Source organism: Rhizomucor pusillus (genome assembly GCF_041956525.1).
Source record: "Rhizomucor pusillus strain CBS 183.67 unplaced genomic scaffold VTP01scaffold_17, whole genome shotgun sequence".
NCBI classification, from domain to species: Eukaryota; Fungi; Mucoromycota; class Mucoromycetes; order Mucorales; family Lichtheimiaceae; genus Rhizomucor; species Rhizomucor pusillus.
The window spans coordinates 73,991-89,118 of NW_027192159.1; the positions used below are offsets into that span (position 1 = coordinate 73,991).

The 15,128-nt window shown below is 46.7% G+C and overlaps 8 protein-coding genes across 8 annotated transcripts in view; 2 read left to right on the forward strand and 6 right to left on the reverse strand.

Moving 5' to 3' along the window:
* Positions 1–1,332: 1,332 nt before the first annotated feature.
* VTP01DRAFT_3480 (uncharacterized protein) lies at positions 1,333–2,451 on the forward strand (the record flags this gene model as incomplete). Its single annotated transcript, XM_069382056.1, has 1 exon — positions 1,333–2,451. One exon carries the CDS (start codon positions 1,333–1,335, stop codon positions 2,449–2,451), a length of 1,119 nt encoding a protein of 372 aa, XP_069236222.1.
* Positions 2,452–2,711: 260 nt separating this feature from the next.
* VTP01DRAFT_3481 (uncharacterized protein) lies at positions 2,712–4,188 on the reverse strand (the record flags this gene model as incomplete). Its single annotated transcript, XM_069382057.1, has 5 exons — positions 2,712–3,392; positions 3,459–3,572; positions 3,689–3,804; positions 3,894–4,046; positions 4,146–4,188. 5 exons carry the CDS (start codon positions 4,186–4,188, stop codon positions 2,712–2,714), a joined length of 1,107 nt encoding a protein of 368 aa, XP_069236223.1.
* A 477-nt stretch (positions 4,189–4,665) lies between these two features.
* Positions 4,666–7,493, reverse strand: VTP01DRAFT_3482 (uncharacterized protein; the record flags this gene model as incomplete). Its single annotated transcript, XM_069382058.1, has 6 exons — positions 4,666–4,992; positions 5,061–5,203; positions 5,265–6,911; positions 6,973–7,201; positions 7,262–7,362; positions 7,445–7,493. 6 exons carry the CDS (start codon positions 7,491–7,493, stop codon positions 4,666–4,668), a joined length of 2,496 nt encoding a protein of 831 aa, XP_069236224.1.
* Positions 7,494–7,847: 354 nt separating this feature from the next.
* Positions 7,848–9,562, reverse strand: VTP01DRAFT_3483 (uncharacterized protein; the record flags this gene model as incomplete). Its single annotated transcript, XM_069382059.1, has 2 exons — positions 7,848–9,374; positions 9,437–9,562. The coding sequence occupies 2 exons, from the start codon at positions 9,560–9,562 to the stop codon at positions 7,848–7,850; spliced, it is 1,653 nt and encodes a 550-aa protein (XP_069236225.1).
* Positions 9,563–10,028: 466 nt separating this feature from the next.
* VTP01DRAFT_3484 (uncharacterized protein) lies at positions 10,029–11,302 on the reverse strand (the record flags this gene model as incomplete). Its single annotated transcript, XM_069382060.1, has 7 exons — positions 10,029–10,143; positions 10,207–10,460; positions 10,546–10,629; positions 10,701–10,822; positions 10,893–11,052; positions 11,119–11,222; positions 11,290–11,302. 7 exons carry the CDS (start codon positions 11,300–11,302, stop codon positions 10,029–10,031), a joined length of 852 nt encoding a protein of 283 aa, XP_069236226.1.
* A 561-nt stretch (positions 11,303–11,863) lies between these two features.
* On the reverse strand, positions 11,864–13,416 carry VTP01DRAFT_3485 (uncharacterized protein; the record flags this gene model as incomplete). Its single annotated transcript, XM_069382061.1, has 7 exons — positions 11,864–12,214; positions 12,282–12,357; positions 12,420–12,479; positions 12,531–12,889; positions 12,954–13,007; positions 13,071–13,151; positions 13,216–13,416. 7 exons carry the CDS (start codon positions 13,414–13,416, stop codon positions 11,864–11,866), a joined length of 1,182 nt encoding a protein of 393 aa, XP_069236227.1.
* A 478-nt stretch (positions 13,417–13,894) lies between these two features.
* On the forward strand, positions 13,895–14,655 carry VTP01DRAFT_3486 (uncharacterized protein; the record flags this gene model as incomplete). The annotated part of the gene is made up of 4 exons (XM_069382062.1): positions 13,895–13,962; positions 14,033–14,146; positions 14,206–14,304; positions 14,373–14,655. The coding sequence occupies 4 exons, from the start codon at positions 13,895–13,897 to the stop codon at positions 14,653–14,655; spliced, it is 564 nt and encodes a 187-aa protein (XP_069236228.1).
* A 121-nt stretch (positions 14,656–14,776) lies between these two features.
* Positions 14,777–15,128, reverse strand: part of VTP01DRAFT_3487 (uncharacterized protein) — a gene marked incomplete at both ends in the record, with an annotated part of 1,731 nt that continues 1,379 nt past the window's right edge. The window contains one exon of the mRNA XM_069382063.1: positions 14,777–15,124. Coding sequence (XP_069236229.1) covers positions 14,777–15,124 — 348 coding nt within the window. The remainder of the gene's footprint in view (positions 15,125–15,128) is intronic.

Sequence of the window (15,128 nt, forward strand, 5' to 3'; positions counted from 1 at the left end):
TCTCCAGAGTCAACAATTGTATCCCATTGCGTCACGCGCGACGTCCTAATGCGGCAATATTGCTTGGGCGGTGTCAATGGCCTACATGCTGTAAACAACAGCAGCGTGTTTGTTTCATGTTCTGCGCAGGGACGGCCAGAGCACAATAATGCCCTTTTTGGTTCAGGCCTGCTCAACCGTGCCCGAGGAGAATCTTTCTTGCTCGCCCCAGCACGTGAGGTGACAATAATCTGCTAGAAATTTTGGGCTCCCTCTACTCTGTCCATCAGTTAGTCTGTTTCGAAAAAATCTGCGACGTTCTTTAAAAGTCCAAGTTTTCGCACACTCCTCCCATGTGGCTGCTATAGCTTGGGGAGATCGCTGCTCACGCTGCTGCTGCTGCTGCTGCTGACCGTGGAATTATATCACATAATTACGTTCATACTTTAGATCATAAGAATATTGAGTGACATTTTAACATGTCAGAGAATACATAGTCAGCAATCCATGTTTTAAAGATGATCGTACAATCAAGGTACCAAATCAACGGGGATCATCCAACTCTCTTTTTACATCAGTCCAAAAGGTCTTTTACACGAAACGCGGGTTTGGACGGAGAAGAAGGCGACGCCATCCTCCTATCGTTCAGGCAAAACGGGATCCACGAGAACAACATTTGATCGACTTATCTTGTGTACGACAGCGACAAGACTCTGCGACCCAAACTCCTTTGAATAACCTTAAACGGCCTAGATTTTAACAAAGATAAATTGAAATTAGTAAGTCTCAGCAGCTTTCATGTCTCTGCGTTCTCTCCTTGACTGTTATATATCCTGATCGATTCAAACGTTCTTGGGATCACCGAATTGGTCTCACGGGTCATCGTCGTCGTCAGGATGATGGGTTGTCTGTTGTAAATGCCAAGCAAGCGAATAATATTTGGAAAACAAGCGAGATTCGGTTATATTCATCGCAGCAGCATATACTGTGCAACGCATAAGGTCTGGAGGATTGTCATCCGCTCTCCGTCCGTCCGAACTAGAGTGTCGTTCCCGACAAGGCTCTACGTCTTTGTTTTCTTCTGTGAAACAATGTGCAATGTAATATATCCGTCATGGGGGACGAGCTGCTGGTTATTTTTTCTCCTCTCAAACACTCCAGGAGTTGGGGTGCGGGCGGGAACAAGCATTGACAGCAGCAGCAGCGTCGGTTCGGTCGGAGCCTATCCAGACCAATGTGGGTGGGTGGGTGGTTGCCTGTCTGCCTGCCCTGTCGTCCTCCTTCTCAACAACAACAACTTGCAATTTGAGTCAGTGAACAACACCGTTGGGATTAGATCGGATTACATGTATAATGTTGGGTGGCGGCCTGCGACGTTGGTTGCCACAGCTCGGCGATCGTGTGATTGTTGCCATGTCCGGCGGCGTGGATTCGAGTGTTTCAGCAGCGCTGTTGAAACAGCAAGGCTACATTGTCGAGGGGATCTACATGCGTAACTGGGATTCTTCGGACGAGAACGGCGTATGCACAAGCATGCAAGACTGGGAGGACGTGCAACGGGTCTGCGAAACTCTATCGATCCCATGCAAGTCGATCAATTTCGTCAAGGAATACTGGAACGATGTCTTTCAACAAACGCTCGACGACTACGCAGCCGGCTTAACACCGAACCCGGACGTACATTGCAACCGCCACATCAAGTTTGGCCATCTTTTGCAGCATGTACCTGAGGATGCGTGGCTAGCAACTGGGCATTATTGTCGAAACGATCAGGGGAGATTGTTCCGCGGAATGGATCGAAATAAGGATCAGTCGTACTATCTATCAACTGTAACAGAAGATGCTCTGAGGCGCGTGCTTTTCCCGCTTGGCGATTTTCCTTCCAAGAAACAAGTCAAGGCGATCGCACATCAGATGGGCTTGCACGTGGCAAAGAAAAAGGAGAGTATGGGAATATGTTTTGTTGGACAACGCCGTCGGTTTGGAGATTTCCTCTCGGAATACATTCACCAACCACCTGGGCCGGCCGTAGATTGGCACGGCAATGTTATTGGACAACATCGTGGCCTCTATGCCTACACAATCGGTCAGGCGTCAGGCATCTGCCACGGTCAGCATAAATGGTTCGTTGCACAGAAACGCACCAAAGAAAATACGTTGGTCTGTGTTCCTGCCTGGGATCATCCTGCACTTGTACATTCTACTTGTCTAGCGCGTGATTGGGTCTGGATCCACGGCGAACCACCACCATCATCCAACAAAGACACAATGGTTGTGGATGCGCAGATCAGATACCGCATGGAGCCTCAAAAGGCTCAGTTAACGCGTGACCCTGATGGCAGATATAGGCTGCATTTCTTTGAACCTGTACGTGCAATTGCTCCCGGGCAGCAAGCCGTTGTATATCTAGATAATTGGTGCTTGGGAGGCGGTGTAATCGACGAAGTTATCATACCCCGCGACTGTACATAATTTCCCTTTCGTCTTCTTCTTTTCACGTTGTACACTATACTGCTTTAAAATATATAGAATGGGCCGCTACTGTGCAGTGTGGGCCGTGCGTGTGTGACACATACAGAATACAAGAGTGTTTTATTTGGGAAGATCTAGATCCCAGAATTTTATTGCAAGTCTTGTGTGCTGCTGCTGCTTGCTTTTTTTCTTGCCTGGGGGAGGGGGATACATGGGACGATATTACAAACAAGATAAGCGGGGAAGGGAGGATTTTTTTCTTAGAAGAATAGATATGTAAACACGAATACCAAGGAAGCAACAATGAGCACCACTTGTGGAGGGTATCCTTCGGTTGGGCGCGGTTTTTCCAAAGCAGCCAAATGTTGATGAACAGCATCCTGTGGGTGCACTGTGGGAGATAACTTGCGACCAGACTTGGCAGCGCTGTCAGCTTCCTTTTGGATTTTCTGAAGTCCGGCATTTTCCTGCTGCAGCTTTTCAATCAGTTCTCGAGCACGTCGTAATTCGTCCTGCAACTCTTTAATGGTCTCGTCCTCTACAGCTTTCTTATTAACGGTCGGGGCAGCGGAAACTGGAGCAGCAGCAGCAGGAGGAGTAGCAGGGGTAGCAGTAGTAGTAGTAGCAGCAGCAGGGATGGATCTTGGCTTAGGTTCAGGTACCGACGCTGCTGGCTTCTCTCCAACAATGCCATTCACAGGCTGTGAAACTTGGGTGGTTGGAGCCAATTCTGGCATTTCTTCTCGTACAACGGCTGCCGGTTCTGAAGGCGATGGCGAATTCACAGCTGCCGGAGCCGGTGCTGGCGCTGGAGCTGTCACGACTGCTGGTTCAAGCTGCCTGTTGTCTTCTTTTGCAACCTCAGGTACCTGCGTTGCAGGCGGTGCTGGTGCTGGTGCTGCGGCGGCGACGGCAGCTGGAACGGATTTGTCGACATTATCCTGGCAAAATATAGTTATCTCGACTTAGAAACGTGGGATCCTTTTCAGATTTCCTGCTATGCTTACTTGGACAGCAGATTGGTTCACGAGATAAGGATCCTCCTCTGCTGGAGGCAAGAACACACATTTGATTTTTTGTTGGAAAATTCCGGATTTATCCTCTGCTTCGACGCGGCTCCACTGTGCAAAAATAAAGAAAAAGGCATTGTTAGTCAATCGAATTCCCATCTCTTTTGTCTCTTCTCCTTGTTTGCGCCTCTCTTTTTTTTCTCTCTCTTTCTTTACAGTTATTTTACCATTTCCGCGACATTTAAAGACTCATATGCTGGCTTGATGACTGCGGTCTGGACCAAGAACTTGTCTCGACACTTGAAATCTGCCGGGGGTTCCTCCTTGAATGGCTGCAAAATCACTGATAGCAGAGAACAACAACAATAACTTTTAACAATTCGGCTTGCCTTATAAAGCACCGCCAACGTCTAAATATAATTTTGCACATACCTTGCACTTCGACCTGGGAATTCGCTTCAACTCGACCAGCGTTTGGGCGAACGCAATACTGTTTCGGTGCGGTTGTCTTGACTTTGAACATGACCGGGTCATTGTTGGGGTTTGTCACCAACAAGGATTCCTTGGTCACTTGGGTGAGTGGTCCTGCAAGGCAAGGAGGAGGAGGAGGACACAGTCAGTTTTGTCGGCGCCGCTGTTTCGCTGCTGTTGTGTATATATGAAGTAAGGGGCGGTTTTACTCACGTCGAAATGAGAGCTGTGAAGAGGGTTCCAGTTGAACAGACATTGTGTTCGTTAAGGAAGAAAAGTAGATGGCGTTGAATGTCCCAAGGAAAAGGCAGGTTGGGTTGCTGACAATTGAAATTGAACCGAAAGAGTATGGGTCCACGTGAGCTCTTGAATTACAGATCGCCACCCACCATGCACGAATGTATTGTTCATCATCAGCAGAAACACATATCGCCATCGCAAACACCCCAAACTTATCATTCTTTTCTTTTTATTTCACATGCTCCACTTAATACTCGTCCGCGACGAGCATCACTTGTCTCTCTCATGCAGAGTGGACGTGGTATTTTTCATGGACCTGGTCTGATGGATGTGTATTTTATATGCATGCACACTAATTCAGCTGTGAGCATGTTGATCTTCTATTGTTGACAAACATTAGTTACTGAGATATTTTATCAATAATGTAAAGAATCCGTGCTGCTACGTTGATGATTTTACAAAAGAGTGGGTTCAGGTCAGGCTACATAAGCGACTATTGGCGTACTTTTCGTTCAAGCGATGCAATGTTATGTTTGCCGTTGCAGCAGCAACGAAGATCGATGTGGTCCTCTGGATCCGTTGAGTCGTCACCTGCAGCTGCTGCTTCTTGATCTGGTGGTGGAACGTGCGGGAGTCGATGGACATAAGAGCTACTGCAGTTGCTTTGTACCCGCGAGCTCCACACACTGCTGTTATTGTCGAAGGATAAGCAACTCAAGTTTTCACTGATCGAAGTCTTCATGTATGCCAAATTCCTTGCTGAGTTGTTGTCGTTGTTCATCACATCTGCTGCGCTGCGTTCTAGTAAATGCGACAATGCCTACATAATATTTACACGAATTAATAAAAGAAGAGCAACAGTGCACAGTGGTATCATTCAAAACTTGCCAGTAACCATTGATAATGCCGCTCGATATTATCAGCATTCAGCTTTAGATCTCGAGTCGGTGTGCGGATCACGAGCGTCAATGAAGATAACCTCGCGTTTTTGTGCTGATTATTAGGAATGGACCACACATCCTGAATAAAAGCTGAACATATCCAGCTTAGATTTGGACCATGTAAAGAGTGAAAAATCTCACATGTACGTACCTCTTTTGGACTTTGCCTCATTGTGATCCAATCCAGGATGGCTTTTACTCCAATACAAAGTACGGGTGTATGGATGGATCCAGAAATAGCGCCTGTGCTGCCTATGCTGCGACGGAATACCAACCGCATATGAGTGCCGAATGCTTTTCCACATCCACTCGCCGACCATCGCCTGGGTAATTGCAGACACGACTTGTTGATTGACTGCGTTATCGGCAGATTTGCGGTGGCTATTAGAGGATACACAGAGATTTGATCCTCGTGATGATTTGACGATAGTGTCCGATATCGATTTGGGAAGCGTAGTGGTGGATAAAAGGGAAGGGTTTGGCCGCGATGCTGTTGAACTATATATAGAAGCGGTCCCTGCTGGTGTGCTTGCCTTGTCACCATCATCGTCGCGGTGCGAAGGCGCAGAAGCTGATACGGATGGTTTGTAGCACTGGAGGAGTTTCGACGAAGCCTTGACTTCATCGCTTAGCGTAATAATAGGAGAAGGAAGAGATGAGGTGGTGGTGTTGCTGCTATCCGTTTTCGCCCCGCCAAGAAGGTCTCGTGGATCATACTGTGTTTCTGCATCCGCGCAACGCACAAGTTCCGTTTGAGTTTGCCGCGTAGTTGGTATCTTGTTTGCAGCAACAATCAACGACGTTTGCACCGCGGCCTCTTTCTTCTTACACTCTGACTCCTTGAGTTCGTTAAACAATGAATTGCTTGGCACATCTTGTTGTAGACTAGTCCGCTTTTGATTGTTGTTGTTGTTACTGTTTGTAGTACTATCATTCTCCTTATCAGTTTCCCCGCCATCATCGCTGCGTTCTTGAGCTGTGTTAATTTCATGGTCCTCAAGGCAAGTTTGCGAACTGGACTGGAGTGCAACTGCACCCCGTCTATGCCTTCTAATCGACGGCGGCGGCGGCAGCAGCGACGTTGTACGCCTGCCTTCCTGCTGTACTATGTTATCAGGCGTGACGATGGCGTAGGTAGCTCTGCTAAGCTGCTCAATCATTTCCTGGCTTTCAGCAAGAAGCCGTTTAACCTGGTTCTTTTCAACTTTTTCTCGCTGCAACGACGATCTCAGGCTGGAAATAGTTCGATGCGCATGCGCTAACGATTGTCGCAACGTGTCCAGTTCCAGCTGCAGAGCATCTTTTTTTCGCTCGATGATGGCTGCCATCTCTGGGTCGATAATATCTTTATCTTCTTGTTCTTGTTCTTCTTCTTGGTTCAAAATCTCTGCATCGTCTTGTCTTGGGTCGCGGCTAGATGATCGCGACAGTGACTTTGTCGTCGTCGTCGTCGTTGCAAAACTAGATCGAGTAACCGCAGCCCTGGACATCCAGATTTTCTTGTCGGCAGCCAACTGGTCGAAATGCTTTTGCAGCTGGGCAATTTCTTTCTTTGCATTCTTCAAGTCTTTTACAAGACGCAGTCGTTGCTGTTCATGCCTGTGTTTGAGCGTCTTTGTGTTCTCTTCTTCCTGCGCTTTTATCTCCTCCAGCTGCTCCATCGTCTGTCGTAGCTGCTCCGTGATCGCTGCGCAGTTCGTTTGCAGCCGCTTGATTCTTTCCGTGCTTTTGCTCAGTTGCGCTTGCAAATCCTGTTTCTCCACCTCCAAATTCCAGTTTTGGTCCTTGAGCACCTGGACTACAAAGGTGTCATTTCTTCTTCTTTTCTTTCTTGTTGATATTTGTGTGAACACACTTACGCTGCTCTTGCTGATGCTTGTTCACCGCTTCTTGATCCTTTACATCCGTGCTCAGTTTCTCGATTTGCACTTGCTTTTCCCTCAGTTGTATCTGGTTCTTCCGTAGCTGCTGGACAAGTACAAGTGATATATCTGAGTGTAATCCGTCATCATCGTTATCATCTTGCTTTGCATCCGCTGCAGGGGTTGTTGTTGACGCGCCGCTGCGTAGCAAACATGCATCCTCAATCTAGTGAGAGTTTCGTGTTAATGCACAGCTGCTGTCTCATTGCGTTACACGGCTGCAGACCTTCTTCTTCCTCCTCTTCTTGTCCTGTTTGCAGCCACCGCTGCCGCTACTGCTGCTGTTACTGCCGCCGCCGCCACTGCTACTATTGCTGTCTATGAAACCTGAAGAAGATACGGAAGCAAGTATGAATACACAATTTTCGCATGACTTTTAAAATAAGAATAATCACAAATGATGAATTACCAGAATCGCCGCCACTGCAAAGCGCTTTGTCAGCTGCTTTATCCTGCATTCTACCGGTGAGGCAAGTGTATAAAAGAGGCGTGAGAGAGGTAAGGCAAGAAATATGTAAGTTCAAAGAAAGAAATTAAGGAGTGCTTCTTTAAAAAAAAGAAAACAGAAGAATGAAAGAACGGAAGAAAGAAAGAAAGAAAGAGAAGGGAAATATAACGATTGCACACAAGTCATTGAGTCACAATGCGGGAAGGCTAGCAACCATGTGCTCTAAAGACCTGGAAGGATCAAGATATCAAATTACGACGGAGCAAGAACTGTGATATTGCATGACATACATATATATGTGTGTGTGTGTGTGAATGCGTGTGCGTATATATATGTATATAAGTATTTAAAACAGATGCAGTATTTAAAGCGAAAGATCTACAGGTCTACAATTTACATTGCATTTTTTCAAATGTTCCTTGACATCTTGGATAGGAACTTCGCGTCTGTGGAAGATGCCTGCGGCGAGAGCTGCTTCGACATCTGTCTTTTTAAACACTTCATCGAAATGCTCGACACGTCCAGCACCGCTGGATGCAATGACGGGGATGCGAATAGCGCTTCGAACGTCGTTGATAAGTTCAAGTTCGTAACCGGAATTGGTGCCGTCGCGATCCATGCAATTGAGCAAGATTTCACCTGCACCGAGGTCCTGGCAAGCCGTCACGAGCTGATGGACGTCAACGTCGCGTCCCTCACGGCCGCCCTTGACAGTGCACTGATACCAGCAGTACTCTTCGCCGTTCGGTCCAGGGTTGCTGACCTTGACAACGTGGTGCTTGGTCTCGCTGGGGTCCTTGACGTAGACTCGACGAGGATCGACAGAGATAACTACAGCCTGGGCACCGTATGCCTTTGCAATGGTTTCAATTGCAGTAGTTCCGTCCTTTTTGCATCCATTTGCAAGATACTTTTCGACCGCATAGACGGCGTCGCTGCCAATCGATACCTTGTCTGCGCCGGAACGGAAGTACTCGCCAGCGACCTCGAAAGCAGGGTGCAACGTGCCATCAGGGTCGACCACATCTCGGATACCACCGCCAATGGTCAACGGAACGAAAACCGTCTCTGACGCACGGCGTAAAACTTCCAACATGGGCAGATCGCCCAAGGGGCAGTTGCGGAAACTGGTAATGTTCAAAAACGTGACCTCGTCTGCACCTTCTTCAAAGTATCGTCGCGCTAAATCGACGGGTTTTCCAAGATTGCGTACATCGTTTCCCTCGGCTGTCTTTTCTCGAACATCGTACTGGTCACCTTTTGTGACAACCAGGTCTCCCTTGTCATTTGTTCGCACATCCAAGCACGCAATGATACGCTTGGTGAACCGCTGTTGAGGTACCGGCTCTTTGGTGACGACTTGAGATTCATCGACGATTCCAGTTCCAGTCAAGAAAGATCGCAATACTCGAAGACCGGCATATCCACTCTTTTCAGGGTGGAACTGTGTTGCAAAGACGTTTCCTTTCTGCACTGCACTGACAAATACCTCGTCGCCGTACTGTGTTGTTGATAGAACCCAGTCCTTGATTTCTTTGCTGTAAGGCACTGCAAACGAGTGGACAAAGTAGTATACAGAGTCGTCCTCGATGCTGTAGTTGACAGCTTGTTCTCCCCGTTCTGTTTGTGATTTCAGGACCTGGCAAGCGTTCCAGCCCATGTGAGGCACAGCCTTGGTATCCTTGTTGAACTGCTTGGTGATGCCTGGTATAATACCCAATCCACGTTCGCTGCTTTCCTCTGAACCTTCAAAGAGCATTTGCATGCCAACGCAAATTCCCATAAAAGGCTTGCCGGATGCAATGTATTCTTTCAGAGGTTGCGCAAGTCCCTTCTTTTCCAGCGACTCTACAGCGTGGCCGTATGCACCCACACCAGGGAAAATGAGTTTCTATCTCACAAGTGAGTCCTACATATACACTCTAATGCAGCAAATGACATTCGTGACCATACCTCTGCCTTTGCGAAATCCGACGGATCTTTGATAAACTCAATCTCGTAACCAAGGCGATTCACAGCATTGATCAGACTGCGTACATTGCCCGCACCGTAGTCGAGCATATATAAACCGCCGGTCATGTTTCTTTGATATGTATTAAACAAGTACGAAAATTGGGGAACCGGAGTGTGTGTGTGCGCGCCTTGTCAATCGGGTCCCCGATTGACACTTATCTCAGTGGCTTGATTTTGACTCATCCAGAGTTGGCCTGTACTGCTAAATGGTATATTTCTATCAGAGAGGAATAATGCATACCCTAAAGCGCTTGATGCGTCATCGATGTACCACTGAGCAGTGCTCAAGCCAATTGTTGCAGAGAGTAAAATAGTAGATCAATGGAATCCACGGATATAAGTCTATGGAAGAAAGTTAGACAGGGAGGATCACATCTTTGGAGGACGATCCTTTATAACGAAGATAAAGGATATTAGACCAAGTAGATTATATGCAGTGGTTTTTATTACTGTATAGTAGACAAAACATTCACAGCAACCAAAACCGGGATGATGCTGGATGCCTTCATTCCATCTGTTGTGTATCATACATCTAGTTTTCCAAGGTGAAAGAAAGGCCGAGCTTGTGGGCGTTTTCATTGAGGCGGGTAGTGTCAATGGAAGCACCGAGGTTGACCTTGACACCGGGGCGGAGAGCCTGAGTGTAACTATCGCAAGAAGACCAGTTTATACGTTTTCATTCAGTAACACCGCCATATCTATATACTTACGCAACACCGAGGACACCAGAGTTGGAGATCTTGCCCTTGACGAAGGCAGAGCTGTCAAGCTTGAGCTTGGCACCAACCTCAAGAGCAACAGCGCTGTTGCCAGAGGCGTCCCAGGAAGCCTTACCAGAGGCCTCAAGGTCGCTGTTGACGCGGTGGTAGTAGGAAGCAGAGTAGCTGTTTAAGTTGTTGAGAGCGTGGACGGCAACAGAGTATTCAGCAGCAGAGTAGCCGAAAGCAGCGTTGTAGCGGTTGATCTACAAAGTGATGTCGTTTCAGCTTCAATATTCTTATTGGCTAACCACCTTCTTCATAGTATGATCCGCACTCCTTATACTGTACCTTGCCATCGAGGACGTTGTAAGAGACCTCACCACCAACAAGGAAACCTTGACGGCCGACAACAGAGTTGACGCTAAAGTGGGTCTATAACAAAATTAGGACTCTGATTAGGACTCTGTAAATTGTATTATTTTGGTAATATATAGATATGTTACCTTGAAGACATCCAAGGTAGCAACGGTGTGGACGTTGGGTTGCTTGTAGGTGGCGTTGATCTTGGCACCCTTCTCGTTGACGGATGGGAGGAGGGAGGTCAAGAGTTCCAACTTGAGACCCTCTGTAGACACAATAAATGTTAGCATTACAGCGTTCCTTTGTTTAGGTATCATATTCTTTCAACTACTTACTGGCAAGGTTGTTCTCAAGCTCGATCTTGCCGTTGAGGTGGTTGGAGGTGGTCCAGGCTTCAGTGAAGGTGATACCCTTGGCCTTGTCGGCGTACTTGGTCTCGAGATCACCAACAATGATACCGGTCTTGTTGTCACGCTGACCGTTGACCTTGAAAGTCTATATACACATCCATGTAAGCTTACAAAGCTGTCGCCATTCTTTAATACAATCGATTAAACTTACCACACCGTTGGGAGCGGTGGTCTTGACTTCGAGCTTGACACCACCAATGGGGTAGTCCTTGGAGAGAAGGTCCTTGGCGGGCTTGCCAATGTCAGCGAAAGCAACTGTTAAAAGAGATTAGCAAAAGACGCGTTCAATGGAGACGGGTCGAAAGTAGTCAGATGAGCTTACCAGGAACAGACATGCTATCAGTTGGGAGTAGAAAAGAACGAGGGGGTAAGAAACAAGACTAGTTTTACTGGACTTTGGTTGTGCTTACGTTGTAATATAAAGTTTGTGGATGTGTGTGAGGGGGGGAAGAAAAACCTAAACTGCAAGGGCTCCCCGTGTGTGTGCCAGGTGGTGGTCGCCGCCGCCGGGCTTTTCGGGATGCCAAAATTTTTGTTTCGTGGGCGACAAAGAGAAAAATGGGGCAGCAAATCGTTGCGAGGGAGGTACACACGCGCTCACACTTTTGCAGATGATGCAAGCCAAACCGCGTCTTTGGCTAATTTTCAGGGCACACATATGATTGTAACAAATTCCTGTGCGGTCCATCCTACCAGTACGTCGACGTAGCAGCGAACCAGTCCAGGTAAGCCGATCTATTGTCTCGAGTGCGGTCCCCCAAAAAGTGTGTGGTGGCCGGTGAATAATGGAATCAGTCGATGTCGCCATCTTGAACTTTGTTTCTATTTTACAAGTTCTATCATCTTCTTTGTTTTTAAATACTTGTACTAATATTTTTTACACAACACATAAAAATCTATTCCATAAGATCCACATTGACGCTTTTAAGGGCATTTACAGCCCACTCGGGGTATCTACTCTTGTCGCCAAAGTAGCCTGCAAAGAATTTCTTGATCCAGGCAGGGAACTCGTCTGCTTTGATTGCCGCCTGCATCTCTCGCATCAGCCGTAATTGGAAAGCAACGTTGTGTACTGTCACCAGGTGACAGCCGACCGTATCCTTGGTGGCAACCAGATGCACATAGGACCGGGTATAATTTTTGCATGTGGAACAGTCGCAACCTTCCTCGATAGGGCCGAAATCGCTGGCGAATTTGCCTGATTTAAGATTGACTATTCCCTTCATCGTTAATGCATTGCCGAACCGCTAAAAAGAAATCACATGAATGTAAGCTAGAAACTCTGGATAGAAAGAAGAAATTTCATCCACGCACCGCAGTTCTCGTAGGATAGACGCAATCAAACATGTCAACTCCTAGAGCAACGCATACCACCAAATCCTCTGCATATCTATATCATTTCGTTCTTTAATCAACATTACATTCAAACAATGCCAGTAAAGGAATACTTACCCTACACCCATGCAATAAATTGGTTTGTTCTTTGGTAACAAATCCGTGCACAAGGTCACGCTGTTATCCTTGTTAGAATAAGAAGGTTTCTCGGCAAGCCAATACACTTACATGCGCCAAAATTCATCCTTCTCTTCACCGCCGCTGAGACCACCGACAGCGTAACCGGGTGTATCTCGCTTGACCATCTCCTCTACACATTTCCGTCGCAGTTCCTTGTTCAGTCCTCCTTGGATGATAGCAAACAAGTTTTGCTTTTCGGGATTTTTGTGTGCAGCAATGCATCGATCCAACCATCGAATCGATCGCCACATCGCCTCTTCAACGCGAGGTCCAGTCGTCAAGGATGAGATGACATCGTCCAACTGCATCATAATATCGGCGCCGATGGAGTTCTGCAGTTCAATGGAATGTTCTGGCGTCAACATCATCAATGATCCATCGTGCGGTGATGCGAATTGTACTCCTTCCTTGTGTGATTATATAGGTAGTAAGAACAAAAAAAATGTCACCTAAATCTTCCTTGTCATTTACCTCGGTAATCTTTGCAAGTTTCAAAAGAGACACCATTTGAAATCCTCCACTATCCTGAGCCAGCATAAGCAAAACAACGGTTGTCAAGTCCTTCACCACCACTCCTTACTGACTTACAGTCAGCAGATTTCTGCTCCATTTCTGAAAATTGTGTGAACCTCCCACCAAATCAAGAGTCTCTTGGCCCGGTTTCAGTCCCTTCATATCTAATCAATCAATATTGGACTTTGAAGTATATACAAAGACCGGGTGATTGACTAACCAAGTGGTAGGTATTGTTGAGCATGATCTGGCAGTTGAGATCTTCCAACTGCTTCGGCGTAACACCTTTCAGCGTGCCTTGCGTCCCAACCGGCATAAAGACAGGCGTGTTGACCGGACCGTGCGGTAGTGTCAGCAGCGAGGCTCTTGCCTTGGTCGTCGAACACCGGGCGATCGTCTCAAATGTCAGTGCCGATTTCATGATCTTGGTACCTGTCAAAATTGTTGCTGGGAAAAGTAAAAAGAGAAAGGGGGCGGAGAAGGATTTTGATGCCCGCCCGACTGGCCATTGCTACGACGTCGATGTCCTTGGGATAATAAGCTTGCATCCACTATTTATTCGAACAATCGTAAAGATATATTCACGCATCTACGCGATGAATCCATTTCGGCGAGACAATGAGCTGTTACCATGACGATGTTACGGACGACTCTGATAAATGACTAACGGACAACAAGTCTTCTGAAATTGATGCGCATATTGTAAATGTTTATTCTTGCTATCCAAATAGTTTCCTGTTTATATTATAAATACGTCTTCGTCAACGGAATCACTGATTAAAAGCTGTCAAGAAGGGAGATTTTTGGTTATGTAAGTTCATGCATGAACATTTTTCGTCGGGGTGGAAAACACGACATTCAAAAATTTGATCGCATTACCACCTTTACTGTTGCTGACCATGCGCCTTCAACCACTATTCGGAGGCGCCATACAGTGCGTTATTGGTGACACTTTCCTCGATGCAAGGTAAGAAAAGAGAGCTTTGGGAAATCGGCAGCAGGTCGAGAACTTAACAACATTAATTGTGACGCGAAAGTGAGATTCGCCAGATTCCGGACAATCAAGAAGTGTTTGTCGACATTCGCACGCAGCAGAGTATAATATTCGAACTACTCGAGCCTGTCGAGGCTACCGACGAAAGTATTGCAAGGTCCTTAGGATTATTGTTGAGAAAAACACGTAAAAATAGCTATTCATATGTCTGCGTAGACTGCACTTTCAGCAACTTGCCAGCGACAACGAGGCAACAGAAGCACACATTGCAAGCATAGAGCGCGTCGAACCTCAGACCGTCACTCCTCGTCTGCCGCAAGTATATCTGAGAAATCACATAACGTAAGATGGTGTCGTAACTTTTTGTTTTACACATTACATAGACCGCAGACTACAGTAGTTCATATCTTGAAAGGATGGCAAAAAGTAGCAAAGTTTAACGAAGCCAGTGCACAAAATATGGTGGAGATTATGCTAATTGTCGTACGGCTTGTTAATGTATCCACCGATTTTGTGATCTCGGTCAATGCGCCGGTAATAGTAGATCCAGCGAGCAGCGAACGCGCTGCCAGCGGCGGCCAAGTTGCCACCATCGAGCAGATAGGAAGCGAAATAGTTGAAATGTTGAATCATTTGGAGGTCAATGATTGGAGTCTTTTCGGATAAATTACGATGTATTATTATTAATGCAAGAAGAAAAGAAAGAAAGAAAAAGAAGTCAACATATACAGAAAATATCTATAAGTGTATATGGAAAAAGAAATTACAACACCGGTACTACTAGCTACTATTGTGGTACTACCGCTCTGCGTTGCTGCAGGTTTTCTTGTTGATGTAGATTGTATGAACTGCCGGTGGGCGTGCCAGCCACGATACCTTGGTAATCGAGACGGTAGATTTTTGGAGGCAGATGCTTTCCAAACTGCCTGTTGACATGGTTGGCGCACATAAGTGCGGAGATGAGCACAAAGAGATGTAAACCGACGGTAGAAAATGCAACAGTGTACGAGTACGTTAGGAACGACTGTATAAACTGGGTATACTTGAAACGGCATCCAGGCAGCAGAGTGCGCGGGAAGCATTGGTTGGATCTTTCGTGGAAATCTGTGAAATCCTTGTATCCACAGCAGTGCAGCTGG